Genomic DNA, 14,384 nt, shown 5'->3' on the forward strand with positions numbered 1-14,384 from the left:
GTTAAACAAAGCCCCCAGGGTAAAAGTGGAGGAAAGTCTCCATTACATTGGTGAGTACAAAGCCCACACTTATGCACAAAAATCTCCGTATCTATCTCTCTATCTTTACAGCACCAAAATTCTGAGTGGCCATCATCAGCATCTTCAGGAAAAGGGCTGGAAATTAACAGGGCTTCTGAGGCTGGCAGGGTTCCTGTCTACCTGGACCCTCAGAATATGATCTTATTTGGAAATAGTCTTTGTAGAGTCAAGTATACCTATCATACCTATCAGTATGAGACTATATTGGCATTGGGTGCTAAATACAGTGAGAGTTCTTGTAAGACAGAGAAAATGACACATGTCACATGGAATGCAGTTATTGAGCACACAGGAAAATGGGGAGACTGTCACAAGTCAACAACATGTGGAACCAGCAGAAGAGGGAGGAGGCAGGAAATCTTTCCTGTGGAGCCTTTGGAGGGGACAGATCCTTGCGGATACCTCAACTTTAGGTCTCTTGGCTTCTAGAACTGTGGAAGAATAAATCTGTCATTTTAAGTTCCAATGTTGACTGGGCGGTGGTGGCGCACGCCTTTAATCCCAGCACTCGGGAGGCAGAGGCAGGCGGATCTCTGTGAGTTCGAGGCCAGCCTGGTCTATAAGAGCTAGTTCCAGGACAGGAACCAAAAAGCTACGGAGAAACCCTGTCTCGAAAATAAAAAAAAAAAGTTCCAATGTTTGTGGAAATTTTTTATAGCAGCCCCAGGAAACAAATGTGGGCAGGCACTCTTATTCTCCTCTTCCAGCAGCATTAAGGGACTTTAGAGCTACTCAAGGTCACAGTATGTGGACAAATCAATTTGCTAAGATGAACTATGTTTGACTTCAGGGTCTAATTTCTGTTTCAGAGTAAGGGACTATTATGTCTTCTGCCTTGGATCTTGTCCATTTGTTCTCCATTAAAATGGGAACAGAAAGACATTTATTATAACTTCGCACTTTAAGTTTACAATTGAGTTTCACAATCCAGTTTCCATTTTGTTTTCTTAACTATAATCCCAGCACGGATATGAATTCATCTTTTTAATTTCACATTATGTGGTTTAATGTTTTCTCTATAGAAGGGTCTCAGAATGCACCACTCTTAGACACTTGAAATCTTGTATTCAGTTGCTATACTCAAGCTCTGTAATGAAAGGGAAGGACTGAGCTACACTTTGGCCACTTACTACAGAGACACATCTAGACACTGGCACTCTGTAGTGACCCAGCAATCAAAAGTCTTGAAGTCTTTGGATAGCACTGAAGTTTGTAGCACAAAGCAGCAGGTTATAAAATCCATGTGAGTCGGATGGTAGTGGCAGTGCACGCCTTTAATCCCAGCACTTGGTAGGCAGAGGCAGCTGGATCTCAGCGAATTTGAGACCAACATGGTCTAGAGAGCGAGTTCCAGGACAGCCAGGGCTATGCAAAGAAATCTTGTCTCAAAAAAAAAAAAATCCATGTGATGAGTGATAGAAACCCTTCACTTTGAATCTACTCTGTATTTAGTGGTTGGACTGAGCCATCTTACTGTGCCATTCTTCCTATGGTTTCTGGTTGTATAACTGAGAATATACATGCACAAAGCAGCTGACCTTCTACATTGATAATGATTGTTATGGTGAGAAAGGCTAATGGAAACCATAAAACTCTTCTATCAAAGCAGTGGTCAAGAGCAAGACTGTGAAAGGTTTGGTAGCATTCATCTGAGTTCGAGGCAAACCTGGGCTACATAGATCCTGTCTTCCATTCTCCAAATTAAAAAAAAAGTGCAATACTATAAAGAATGACAGACTTGTCCACCAAAAAAGGAGAAGCATCCTTTTTTTTTGCATAGGATGTTTTGGGATAAAAGCACTTGGGAAACAGCTTAGCGAAAGAGGGAGTGTTCTGACAATTCTTCCAGAAGAGGAGTGAAAGATTTACCTATGTGAAAGATGCTCCCCTCACCAAGATGAGAGATAAGGAATTGGGGCTGAGAGATTTCTACACAGATCTTGTCAAAAACCATGTGTCTCCTCGTGGCTCTCCCAGCCTAGTGATGTTGCTGAATCAGTACCCTGTTTCTCCTGGGTGGTAGACAAGCACTCAGGCTTTGTTATTTTTTGGGGCCTTTATCTGGAAGACCCTCCCACATACTGTTGCTCTTCTGCCATCTGTTTTACATTCTACCCCTCAGGCCCAGCGGGAGACACTAAGAGAATAAGTCTTCATTCTCTACAACTGTAGCTTTAGGGAAACAGCTAGGATCTCCTCCAGTTAATCTAGCATGCGACTCTTGTAGAAGCACATGTAGTATGTCTGTCCAACATCAGTTTTACCGTGGGAGTAAAGCAAGCTATTGTTTGGGATAACGGCAATGGCAGTTGGAGGACTGCTGTATACGAATTCACATGTCCCTTCTTGCTGGCTATCGAGGGCACTGTGAGCTGGCATGGAACTCAAGTTCTTTTTACTAGTTAAGGATTGGCCTTGAACTTCTTAAATATTCATTTTTATAAATAAAGACATCCTTCACATTATAGCAAACCAAAGATAGTCATTTATTTTAGACATTCCACATACAAGCTCTCAAGAAGACATCTAAGTGAACATTAATACAGAACGAAGACAGATGTCCATTTACACTTGCTCCTCGGATTAATTCAGGTGAAAATAGAGGCTTTGGACCATACGAATCACTGAGCTGCTCCTTCCACAGGGGTTTCCCTAATCCATGTATCTTGTCTGTCACTGAGCGCCAGAACTCACAAAATACTTTCTCCAATCTACTGATCCACCTTTGCCTTACAGGGTGATAGGGAGAGGGAAGTTTTCCTGTTACTGAACACAAGTGGCTTGTCCTTCCTCCTTACTAAGCAAGCTGGGCTGGCATTGTTATCATCTTCTCAAACCAGGAGATGGACTCAATGTGGCCCAGAGGTGGCATACAGTGGGTATGAATCTGGCCTTTCTATTTCTTTCATTTCATTTCTATGATGTTCCATGGCTTCATGAACATGTGCACTCCTGAAATTTTGGCAGTTAACTACTCAGAAAGAGAAGTTGTGATTTATCCAACTAAATTCAGGAAGTAGTAACAATACCAAACTTCTTTTGGCTTCTGATCTAATACACATTCCTTTGTGGCAGGAAGCCCTGATCTATTTAATGCATGAGTTTTCTTCTTTACAAAAACATGTTTCTTTCCAGGTAGAAAGAATTAGGCTGAAACTGTAACATAATCATCAGTAAGAATTAGCAAGGTATTTGTGGAAATTAATGAAAGCCTAGGCAGGAAATACAAACACAGTTTCTAAAATGTCTTTGCCAGAATGCCAGAAAATAAAGAATCTGTTTATACATATACCATTGTTCAAAAATAGGACTTGAGACAAGCTCCCAAAAAATATGACGGAGTAAAATAAATAGGTGTAGATAGTTGGCTGAGGTGAACTGTTCTGTCGAGATTTCCAGCATCCAGAGCAACGAAGCAGCAAGTTATAAAAATCACAGTGTTTCTAAGATTTAAAAAAAAGACCTGTTTTCTTCCTTGAAGTCCTTGGTATTGAGATCTATGGATCATTACAGAGTTGTGATAAAGATGTATTATTCAGGATGTGATCACTCATCCTAACTTTCATGCATTGGTTGACAAAAGAGAAACACACAAGCACCTTGGTCTAAGATGGTAGAAAGATCTGTTTCTTAAGAACTGAGAAAAGGACCACAAAATTAACACACATCCTAACAGATTGTTTAAGATTAGGATTACAGGTAGGAGAACACAAACCTACCTAGCTGTATCTTAGACACAGGAGACAATCACTTTGTCATGGTGGAGACAGAACAGGCCCTGGATCTTTCCTGTTGCTGGGAAAATGTATCAAAAAGTGGTGCTCAAACTGGTTTTCTATTTGCAATTTACAAAAGGTCCAGATGGGGTGACTGACCATCCACACTACCAAGGACCTAACTAGATTATTTTTTGCTGTAACACTTCCTTGCTGGAGGACAGCCACATGGTCCCCATCATTTTGTATGCCTCTCTGAGGTTACAACATGGTCTTCTATATAACAGTACATAAGTATTGGTGAACAAGCCATCTACTTTTTGAATCATGCTTCCACATAAGTATCAATCCTGTGAACATGTTACTAAGTGGCAATTTATACTAATGTGCATCTTTGCTAGAGCTGGAATTCCAGAACATCTACACAATTATAAGCACAAGCCTACTGGCACCACACAATTTTACTGGTCTAGGCAGAGCACCAACATGAAGCTGCATGTACCATTAGAAGTCTCTAATTCAGACAATACACAGGAAATAAGCTACTGAGGTGTCAACAATTATAACATTTCCAAAAAACACACATCACAAACAGTTACCAGCATTTACCTGAGTCACTTGCCTTCCAACAGGCTACATCCTATGTTGGCACCATAAAGTGCTTTTCTTTCTAGTGTCTACCTTCTTTGATACTTTGCTGAATGGGTCTCAAAAGATTCAAATATACGCACACAAATATCCTCTCTAGATGTTATCAAACAAGAGAGCATCTGACAGGAGCACAACCTAGCAAGAGCCCTGACTATGGTTCTCCTTTTACTATACTTGGGACTTCTTCCTCCCCAAAGCAAAGCTACACTGGGTTACCTATGTATTAAAGGTATGAATGCCACAGGCCTCATCTTCAAGTAACTGGTTTGGGAAGATCAAATTCTTGAATTTCATCTGTAATTCTATGAGTTAACTATTTACCCACCAGAAACTTTCTGGCAATATTTAGCTGATTAATGCCAGGGGTTATCAAAGACATTTCCCCCAGATGAGGAGGGAAATGGGGAAAATAAGGTGATTCTCTGGAGCGGAACTTTATAAACAGCTCTACCTTCACTGAGTGAACCACAGAGCTGTGGAATGATTTAGGACTCTCTAGTCAGGACTATGATCCTAATAACAGGAACTAGAAGCTTCAGAACCAGAGGCTAGTACGTGTGACGTCAACCCTGGAAATGTAGTCTGGACTGAGGTAGTAGCTCTTTGATTTAAAGCAGGCCTAAATAGTCCATTAAATATTTCAGGTCTCACATCCTTCTTCCTTACAATATTAAACTTTCAGAAATACTATTATATGACACTGAAATGTAGAGCTAGGCAGTTTAAAATATGCTAGCGTATCAATAGGTCTTCTTATAGGTTAAGAGTCAGAGAACTGATAGGGTAGAACTAGACTTTGAAGTCTGATTTTCTCTTAATGAGACAGCACTACCATGCATCCCCTCCCATCTGAGTGGGTCAAGGTAGTCTAAAAAGGTCAGGCTAGAGCACCTAGAACAATTAAGAGGTAAGTACAGACTTGTGATGAACAATGAAAAATTACTGGTCCCTGGAGAAGCAGCAGCCACTGGAGTTAAGTCTTCAGGAACAGAGAGGGAGATGAAGGGTGGGTAAGTGCTTCTCTTGGTGGGGGACAAGGTATTAGCAACATGACTTCAGCAGGGACACAGGGAATTAGGATCAACTTTCTAATGCAGACTTCTGAAGGACGCTATACAACTTTCACTCTTGTTTTATGCCCTCAAAACCAATATTGATCTGATACAGTTTTAATCAAACTCCTAAAAGTTCTACCCAGATATAAAAATCCATTGTCAAGTTGCTGTTAAGATCTCATATGGGTGATAACACTATAAAATGTTTCACCATTCATATATTTGAAAAGAACTCTCATCCATGTGCAAGAGTTTTGAAAGTTGCTGGACAATAGCATTAGCCTCAGCATTCTTATGGGAATTTTATTCTCAACTCAAAAAAAAAAAAACACAAAAAACAACCCAAAACTTATTCTCTCACCTTACTGAAAGTCAAGACTCATAGGAGAGAGGCAATCTGAGCATGTTAGAACATGAGGTGAGGGTAGATGAAATAATTTAGCTTAATTATATTCTCAGGCCTGTCTTGGGAACTGCAATTTATAGCTAAGTAAAGACTGCTTCAAAGAATGGGAGGAGTAGGGTAAGATGGCTAATGGGGCGTGTGGGAAAAGGAGCTCATTGTCAAAAGGTCTTCCTGAAGTCATCACTCTTCCCCTTGAGCAGGTTCTCTGGTGAGTACCCAGAGGGAGAGTATGGCAGTAGTTTTTCTCTCATGTGGACTTCCCGGTGTTTGGTGAGGAAAGAGCCTTTACTGAAGTGTTTGCCACACTGGGCACATGTATAAGGCTTCTCTCCAGCATGGATTCTCCGGTGTTCTCGGAATCTTGTACAGTTATTGAAGCTCTTCTCACAGTCTCCACATTTGTAGGGATTTTCTCCAGCATGGACTCTGCGGTGGGCACTGAAGTGAGAACTGTTGGTGAAGCTCTTCCCACACTCTCCACACTGATAGGGCTTCTCTCCAGTGTGCGTTCTCTGATGGATGATAAGACTCGAGCTCTGACTGAAGCTTTTCCCACACTCCCCGCATCTGTACGGCTTCTCTCCAGTGTGGATTCTCTGGTGGGCTCCAAAATTTGAGGAGTCATTAAAGCTTTTCCCACAGTCAAGACATTTGAAAGGCCTTTCCCCTGTGTGGATTCTTTGGTGTCTGATTAGGCTCCTGCTTCTACCAAAGTACTTCCCACAGACACCACACTTATGAGGGTTTTCCTTCTGGTGGGTCATCCTGCACAGAAGACGAGCACTCCTTCCAAAATTTTCTCCGTATTTGAGAAGTCTGTATGGTCTCCTTCCCACAAAAGGCCTCTGATGCACAGTAGCCTTCCCTATATCTCTAGGTTGAGACATCAGTTTTCCCTGTCTAATTCCTTGAAGGTTTTCCCATTGTCTTCCTGAGATGTATTCCCTTTTACAATATCTACTGGGGTTGGTATTTAAAACAAATCTTTTAGACTTTTCTATTAATGCTCCGTGGGGCTCTTTGTTCTTAAATATTACCTGTGTTGGATCCTCCTTAATACTACTTCCAGTTTCAAAATCTGGAAAAGGAAAAGACAGTAAAATTTCACAAAACTCCACATTAACAAAAATAATTTAATAATTAATCATGCCTACAATGATTATGATCCTCTAATGTTTTTTTTATTATTTTTTTATTGAAGAAAAAAAAATTTCAGACTCCTCCCAGCCTCCCATTTCCCTCCCCCTCCTCCCACTCCTCTTCCCCTCCCCCCACTCCTCTCCCCCTCCCTCTCCAGTCTGAAGAGCAGTCAGGGTTCCCTGCCCTGTGGAAAGTCCAAAGTCCTCCCCCTCCATCCTGGTCTAGGAAGGTGAACATCCAAACTGGCTAGGCTCCCACAAAGCCAGAACATGAAGTAGGATCAAGACCCAGTGCCATTGTCCTTGGCTTCTCAGCAGCCCTCATTGTCTGAGTTCCTCTAATGTTTATGGCTACACACTGTGACTTACTGATACACCATGCTTTAGCCTCTTTCAGTTCTATAAAAAGGCCAATGACATTTGCTACCATGTTGGTTCTCAGAACTGTTTTGAACTGAATTGCTATTCAAGGTACCATTCCTCATCTTATCCTTATTAACTCAGCAACAACTTGGTCTATCTCTCTGAAGTTGTAAACCATTCTATTTTCCTTCTTTCACATCTACACTAAAATATTACACTATACCTTATTTGAATATTTTCTAATGGACAACTCCAAATTCCTCAAGATATTTCTAATTCTTCAATAGCTAGTCAGGTTCTAGCCTAGGGTACTATTTTCCCCATATGATCTTGTAGCTGGTTTTTCTGGTTACCTCATGGACCACAATAATACAAATACTCCTTTATAATACTTCCAAAGCTAAATTTTCATTACACCCATTCACTATAAAGTACATCTTAGAATTGTGCTTCCGTGCTCCCCTATCCAAAATGGCACGGGGTTTTGATCCTACTTAATGTGCTGGCTTTGAGGGAGCCTAGCCAGTTTGGATGTTCACCTTCCTAGATATGGACGGAGGGGGGAGGACTTTGGACTTTCCACAGGGCAGGGAACCCTGACTGCTCTTTGTACTGAAGAGGGAGGGGGAGAGGAGTAGGGGGAAGGGGAGAAGGGTAAGAGGAGGGGGAAAAGGGAGGGAGGAGGGGGAGGGAAATGGGAGGCTGGGAGGAGGCGGAAACTTGTTTTTTTTTTTTCCTTTTCTCAATAAAAAAAATTAGTAAAGTCAAAAAAAAAGTACATCTTAGATTCCACTTCTCTGTGGATTTTATGGGAAGCATGACATCGTGAAGAGCCAGAAGCTTTGTAATGACATAGTTTGGTTCTAGCAACATCCTGGTCTCTAGTTAACTTTGTTTTTGTTATTAACTTTTAATTATGGGAAATTCACACACACAGAAGAATGAACAGTGTAATGTGTATAAAGAACTCCCATGAACTATTCACTTACCTTTAGCAATGATTTATTATTTATGGCTAATCCAGTGTCATCTCTATTCCCATACATTTCCAGGTCTCTATCCAGACACTTTGATGCAAATTATAAAATACATATTATTGTCTTTCATAAATATTTAACAAGCTGACTATCTTGGGCTAAATCAATCTAGCTTTGATCCCCCAAATCTTTGTGATTAAGTACATACTATAACATCTTGTTCTTAATTGTAGGTATCAACTGACTTCACTTCCACATATTCAAGTGAAATTGCTGGTTAGAGGACTAGCTTTGGCATGGGTGAGGAAGAGAAGGCAGTCAACAGTCAGTTCATTAATTTATATAAAAAGCTACAGTAATGTTACTTCTGATTAGTACTCTTTTTGAGGTTTTATTATTGGATTCAATATTGTTCTAGGATTTAGAGAAGTTATAACCTATTAGTTGACTCAGACAGTCACTGGTAATTTGATTACATTCTGAAAGTCACCTAAAAATAATATTCACCGGTATTCTTTTCAGTTATTAAAAAGGAAGTTGGAACTTGGGATATAACGCAGTAGTTAAGGACTTGGGTTGCTTTTCCAGATGAATAGAGTTTATGGCTCACAACTATCTGTAACTCTAGTTCCAGGGGTCTGACACCCTCTTCCAGCTTCTGTGGTTACCAGGCATGTACATGTGGTACATGAGGGAAAAAAACCCAAAATAAATAAATAACATTTAAAGAAAGAAGTTATATTGGACTTACTTATTCTTGTTTGAGACAGAGTTTCTCAACCCTGGCATTGGTTGTTCTGGAACTCATTCTGTAGACTAGATTGGTCTCAAACTCAAGAAATCTGCCTGTTTTAGCCTCCCGAGTACTGGTATTAAAAGTGTGTGCCAACAAACCTGGCTCGATTTACTCTTTATGATTTCTCATATAAATATCACCAGACAGCATATGTACGAAGTCCTTGCTCTGCTGTAACTGGCTGGACATTAGCTCCTCTTAATGAGCTTCTACAACTAATTCAGGTATTGTGATTGTGTAGTTCATTTAAAAATGTAATGTATATAGGTTGTTAATGGATAGTCATCTATAATAGTCAAGTTTGTAGTTATGTTAGGTTTTCTAGATGTACATAGATATATTTTTGATAGACATTCTTCATATCTTTCAAAGACTACAGAATAGGACATTTAATGTTTTAATAACTTAGGACTTTTCATGACAATGAGACACTCTGCTAGTGGCAGCACCAATCTACTTCAAGAAAAAGATGGGCATCGAAGAGGCTCCTTATGGAGTTTGATAGCCATTAGGGCAAGAAACTGCTCTTGCCTGGATTGTTGCATAAACTGGACACAGAGAACCCTCAGAGAGAGAACTGCTGAACTTGCCTAAAGGTGAGATGATCTTTCAGGGTTCCTGATTCATGAAAGAATCTGTGAGACATTCTGCAGGACACAGCAGATAGTGGCTGAACTGCCTTTGAAATTTCCTGCTTCATGGAAATGCCTGCTGGAAACTATGGGCCTGAAGGCCGAAGATGAATGCTCCAGCAGTACAAAAGAACATTGGGTGACTGTCCAGGCAGCGAGATGTCTCTGTCACTTCTAGAGTTTTGAAAGTTTCTTACTTCTTGTTTACTTAGGTAATATTATATCCATCTGGAGTCTTTGATAGAGTTGAAGAACGGTTAGTTATAGTTATGGTTTTCCTTTGTTATGGTAAAAGATAAAATAGATATAAATATTGTATCTGTAATTCTTACTTGATAACTGTTTTGTTATATGTAATTTTGCTATGTTAAAGTTAAAGCCTTCTTTTTTTTGTTTAAACAGAAAAAGGGGAAATGATGTGGGAGTGTCATATATCAATCTGTTGATTTCATTGGTTAATTAATAAAGAAACTGCTTGGCCTGATAGGTTAGAACATAGGTGGGTGGAGTAGACAGAACAGAATGCTGGGAAGAGAGGAAGTTAGGCAGACAGCATGCTGCTCCTCTCCAGGGCAGATGTGATGAAGCTCTGACCCTAGATGAATGTAGGCTAGAATCTTCCTGGTAAGTCACCACCTCATGGTGCTACACACATTAATAGAAATGGGCCAAGCAGTGTTTAAATGAATACAATTTGCGAGTTGTTATTTTGGGGGCTAAGCTAGCCATGCAGGAGCTGGGCGGGACGAAAAGCAGGCCCACTGCTCCTTCTACATCAAAGTGTTTGGTGCCAGAAGATAAAGTGTGGGAGCTGAAAGAATTTGGATACACAGATGTGTAGAGTCTAATATGTTCAAGGTGTGGGTGGTTCGGGAGAGATCATGAACCGTGACTTAGATATGAGAAAGCTTATGGAGCATGTAAAACACAGCAAGAAGTTTTGTTTCAGGAAAGCATAGAGAGAGAAAATACTAGCACATATGCCTTGAATGATAGGATGAACTCAGATTAAAGATGGCTCAATCAAAACATGGGTGAGAAGCAGGGCAGGATGGCACATGCCTGCAATCCCAGAAATCAAGAATTAGGGGCAAGAGGATCATAAGTTCCAGACCAGTTTAGGCTACAGTTGGGACCTTTCTCTCTCTCTTAGGATCCCTCCCCCCTTAAAAAGTATGGTTAAAATTAGGGTTTGAGACTTTTATAGTCTAGGCAAGAAACAGAGAAAGATGGAATAGAATAATGACTATCTATGACAATGAAAGCAGGGGTAGGCAGAATTAACAGTCTACTTAGCAAGTAATGTCATCTGCCTGGATGTAAATGCTGAGTGAGGAGGCTGGAAAATGAGCTTTAAAGGGCGCTTGTGGGGTTTTTACTACATTTAATGCTTGAGCTGGCAGTTAGATGCCAGTGAGGACAGCCAATGGGCAAGAGCAGGCTGCTGAGCTCAGGACCATGACAAAGCTTCTCATCTTGTCCCTGCCCATCCTTTTCCTCATGCACACTACACAGCAGTGAAATGCTTCTGATTTGAGCTTACTGACCTTCCTCCTCCAACTTTTTATTTTTATTTTTTAAGGGTAGAATCTCACATTCTCCTTTAAAGTATTTCTAGAAACAAAACACTGCCTGACCACCAAGACAGAAACTAATGCTAAAGTCCCCAAACCTGAGTCAACAGAATATAAGTAGCGTGGAAGGGAAGGACCACAAGAACAGGACCCACTTTACTCAGTTCTACTTCCCGTTTCTCTAACAGCAAATGGCATCCAAATATCTGAGTGAATCAACACGCACGAGCCATGTGCCAGGTGTACTGGTTTTTCAAGAAGTCACATTTTCTCCCCACTTTGACCCAAAGCCCCGATGACCCTTACCTGTTAGGCTTTGAGGTAAGTCTGTAGGTTCTTGGAACTCTGGCTCTTCTATAATTTCCTCCTCACTCATTCTCTCACTACTAGAATCTTCTAATACTGCTTCCTGGGAGGTCTCTTCAGGTTCCCAGATTGTAGGCTCCTGGGGTTCAACCTCAATGTGTCCTCTTTCTTGCCTTGAGAGTGGTGGGATTTCTTCTGAGGTGTTGGTGGAAAGGGCAGACGTTCGGCAGTTAATGAGGGCATCCATCTCCTTGTAAAATGCACAGGACTCCAGTACATGGCCATTCTTCACTTTTCGGTAACTCTTCTGAAGGCTTTTGAACTTGGTCCGGCATTGTTCTGGTGTCCGGAGAAAGCCACACTCTCGAAGCTGTTCAGCCACAACTCCATACAATTTGCTCTTCCGGTGACAGGCTTGAAGTGCTTCATAAAACCGAGTCTCACGAAGGATATCAAGAAAAGTTTTAGTTTCTTCATAGCCCCAGTGCACACCTGCCATTCAAGGACAAAGTTTAAAGATATAAAGAGACTGGAGCTTCTCTATTACACACACTATAAATGATAGAAAAGCCCTATTCTGGGAGAAAAACTGTGAAACACCATCTTTTGGACATGATAGTGTACTCAGGAACTCACAGCAGGTATGGCTACAGAAACTCTACACAGCCAGCCAAAACTCTAGCATAGGGTCGTGTGTGTGTGTGTGTGTGTGTGTGTGTGTGTGTGTGTGTAGCACTTGACAACTTCTGGAGGAAGAACTATTCTTTTTTGAGTGTTCCCACTGGTATGTTACCCATGCTTCATGGGATGGCCCCATACCCACATACGCATGGGGAACACCTACTGGATTTAGTATGTTCATAAATAAATGATGGGTAGTTAAGAAATACATGAAGTTTGGATGGTGATTTGGGGGGGTGGAAGGAAATGGAGGTGGATATGATTATATTTCATTGCATACATGTATGAACTTCTCAAGGACAAAGAAAATTATAATTAAAGTCTTATTCACAATAGCAACAGGAAATATGGAATATACAGAAACAAACTTTGTAAAACACAGTAAAGTCTATGTTTAAAAAATCTGTAATTCTTTATTCAAAGATTAACTAGAAAAAGTGAGATGCTGTGTTTCTAGTTACAAAGACTCAAGTTGCACAGATATTGATTTCAAATGAATAGGCAAATCCCAAAAACAGCAGTTTAATTGGAAGAGGAAGTGGTCTTCCACACTGCCACTGCTATGGAGACTAACTGAAGCACTTAGCCACCTAGAGTGTCTTTTCCACGTAGTTCATTCAGAACACTGGATTACAACCCCAAAAGAACAGCCTGAAATCTCCTACTAATTCTTTTACTAGTTTTCCTTGAGAATCAGAGTCATGTCCAAGTAGTTCTAAGTCTGATAACTCATCTAATCTTCTAATTCGAGACAGAGTATAATCTGTATGGCGCAGACAGCAGAATACAACTTTTCTTAGTAGTTTGTTAAACATGCTTTATGTTTTGGAAAAAGTAGTTGCTAGCCTCAATATTTACTGGATACTTCCAGTTCCATCAATCAACTCCTACACTTGAGACCATACCCAAGAGCCTTATCCTCCTGTTTTCAGATTTGTAAACACCTGTGTAGGCATGACGATCCTTCCATTTGTCAGCAGATCTGCTTATTTTGGGCACACATCCTCATGAACACACTTCCGGCTTTCCTAGCCTGATTTAAGTTTTCCATTTTATTGATGAACTTATCACCTTTATTACAATGAACTAGGAAAGACATCAGTAATAAGCGTGATGCATTTTAGCCTTTTAAGAGTACCTTTACCTGTTATGTCCTGTTGAACACCAGTAACAACCCTGTGAGTTCTTACTCATATATTCCACAGGGGAAAATTGAAACCCAGTATTGTTACATGATGCAGCTACTGTCAAAGAGTTATTAACTGGTTGTTTAATTCTGTGTGTTTTGGTCTCCAAATATTCAACAGTAGGTTCGTATGGTGCATCTTTTCTTTTCTTTTTTTTTTTTTCTGAACAAGATCTCACTGTGTAGTTCAATTGGTCTCAAACTTACAATCCTGCCAGGTCCTGAGTGCTGGGATTATAGGTTAGCAGCAGCAGGCCTAATCTTCTTTTACTTTAATACCTGTCTCCTATAGACGGTTCACCTCCTATGATGAGGGGTGTGTAGTTTTTTTTTTTTTGGAAATGTGTTAATCTTGGTTCAGTGAATTTGTGATTAGTGATATATTTACATTTATTTCTATCAGAATGAGAATGGCTCCCATAGACTCCCACAGAGAATGCCTGGATCCCAGTTGATGGAACTAAGCCAGATTAGTCTCGGAACAGGGTACTGATGTGATAGGTCTGACCGTGTAGTTTTTTGAAGAAATGTGGAAAACTTTGGACTAGGAAGTGGTTGAATGCTGTAAGTGAGGTTTAATGGGCTACCCTAGTAAGAACATGGAAGACAGTGGTGTGTTGACAGCTACGTATACCATGGAGGCTTGTATACTCAGGAGGTTTTAGAGGGGAACAATTATTAGCTAGAGACCATTGAGCTAGAAACCATTATTATGATATTTTTGCAAAGAATGTGGCTGCTTTTTGCCCTTGTCTTAAGAATCTGTGTAAGGCTAATTGAAGAGTTTTGGAGTATGTATTGGCAGAGATTTCAGGGTAGCC

The 14,384-nt window shown here is 40.5% G+C and overlaps 1 protein-coding gene and 1 long non-coding RNA gene across 2 annotated transcripts in view; one reads left to right on the forward strand and one right to left on the reverse strand.

The window, feature by feature from the left end:
* The window catches only part of LOC142849676 (uncharacterized), a 15,852-nt gene continuing 1,468 nt past the window's right edge, over positions 1-14,384 (forward strand). The window contains exons 1-2 of the long non-coding RNA XR_012910612.1: positions 1-50; positions 11,579-11,711. This is a non-coding gene — a long non-coding RNA (uncharacterized LOC142849676). The remainder of the gene's footprint in view (positions 51-11,578; positions 11,712-14,384) is intronic.
* Positions 2,551-14,384, reverse strand: part of Zkscan2 (zinc finger with KRAB and SCAN domains 2) — a 27,398-nt gene continuing 15,564 nt past the window's right edge. Inside the window, exons 6-7 of the mRNA XM_075972127.1 lie at positions 11,697-12,188; positions 2,551-6,987 (exon numbers count right to left, since the gene is read on the reverse strand). Of these exons, the coding sequence (XP_075828242.1) occupies positions 6,068-6,987; positions 11,697-12,188 (1,412 nt within the window). The 3' untranslated portion in view covers positions 2,551-6,067. The remainder of the gene's footprint in view (positions 6,988-11,696; positions 12,189-14,384) is intronic.

Source organism: Microtus pennsylvanicus, chromosome 5 (genome assembly GCF_037038515.1).
Source record: "Microtus pennsylvanicus isolate mMicPen1 chromosome 5, mMicPen1.hap1, whole genome shotgun sequence".
Taxonomy (NCBI): Eukaryota; Metazoa; Chordata; class Mammalia; order Rodentia; family Cricetidae; genus Microtus; species Microtus pennsylvanicus.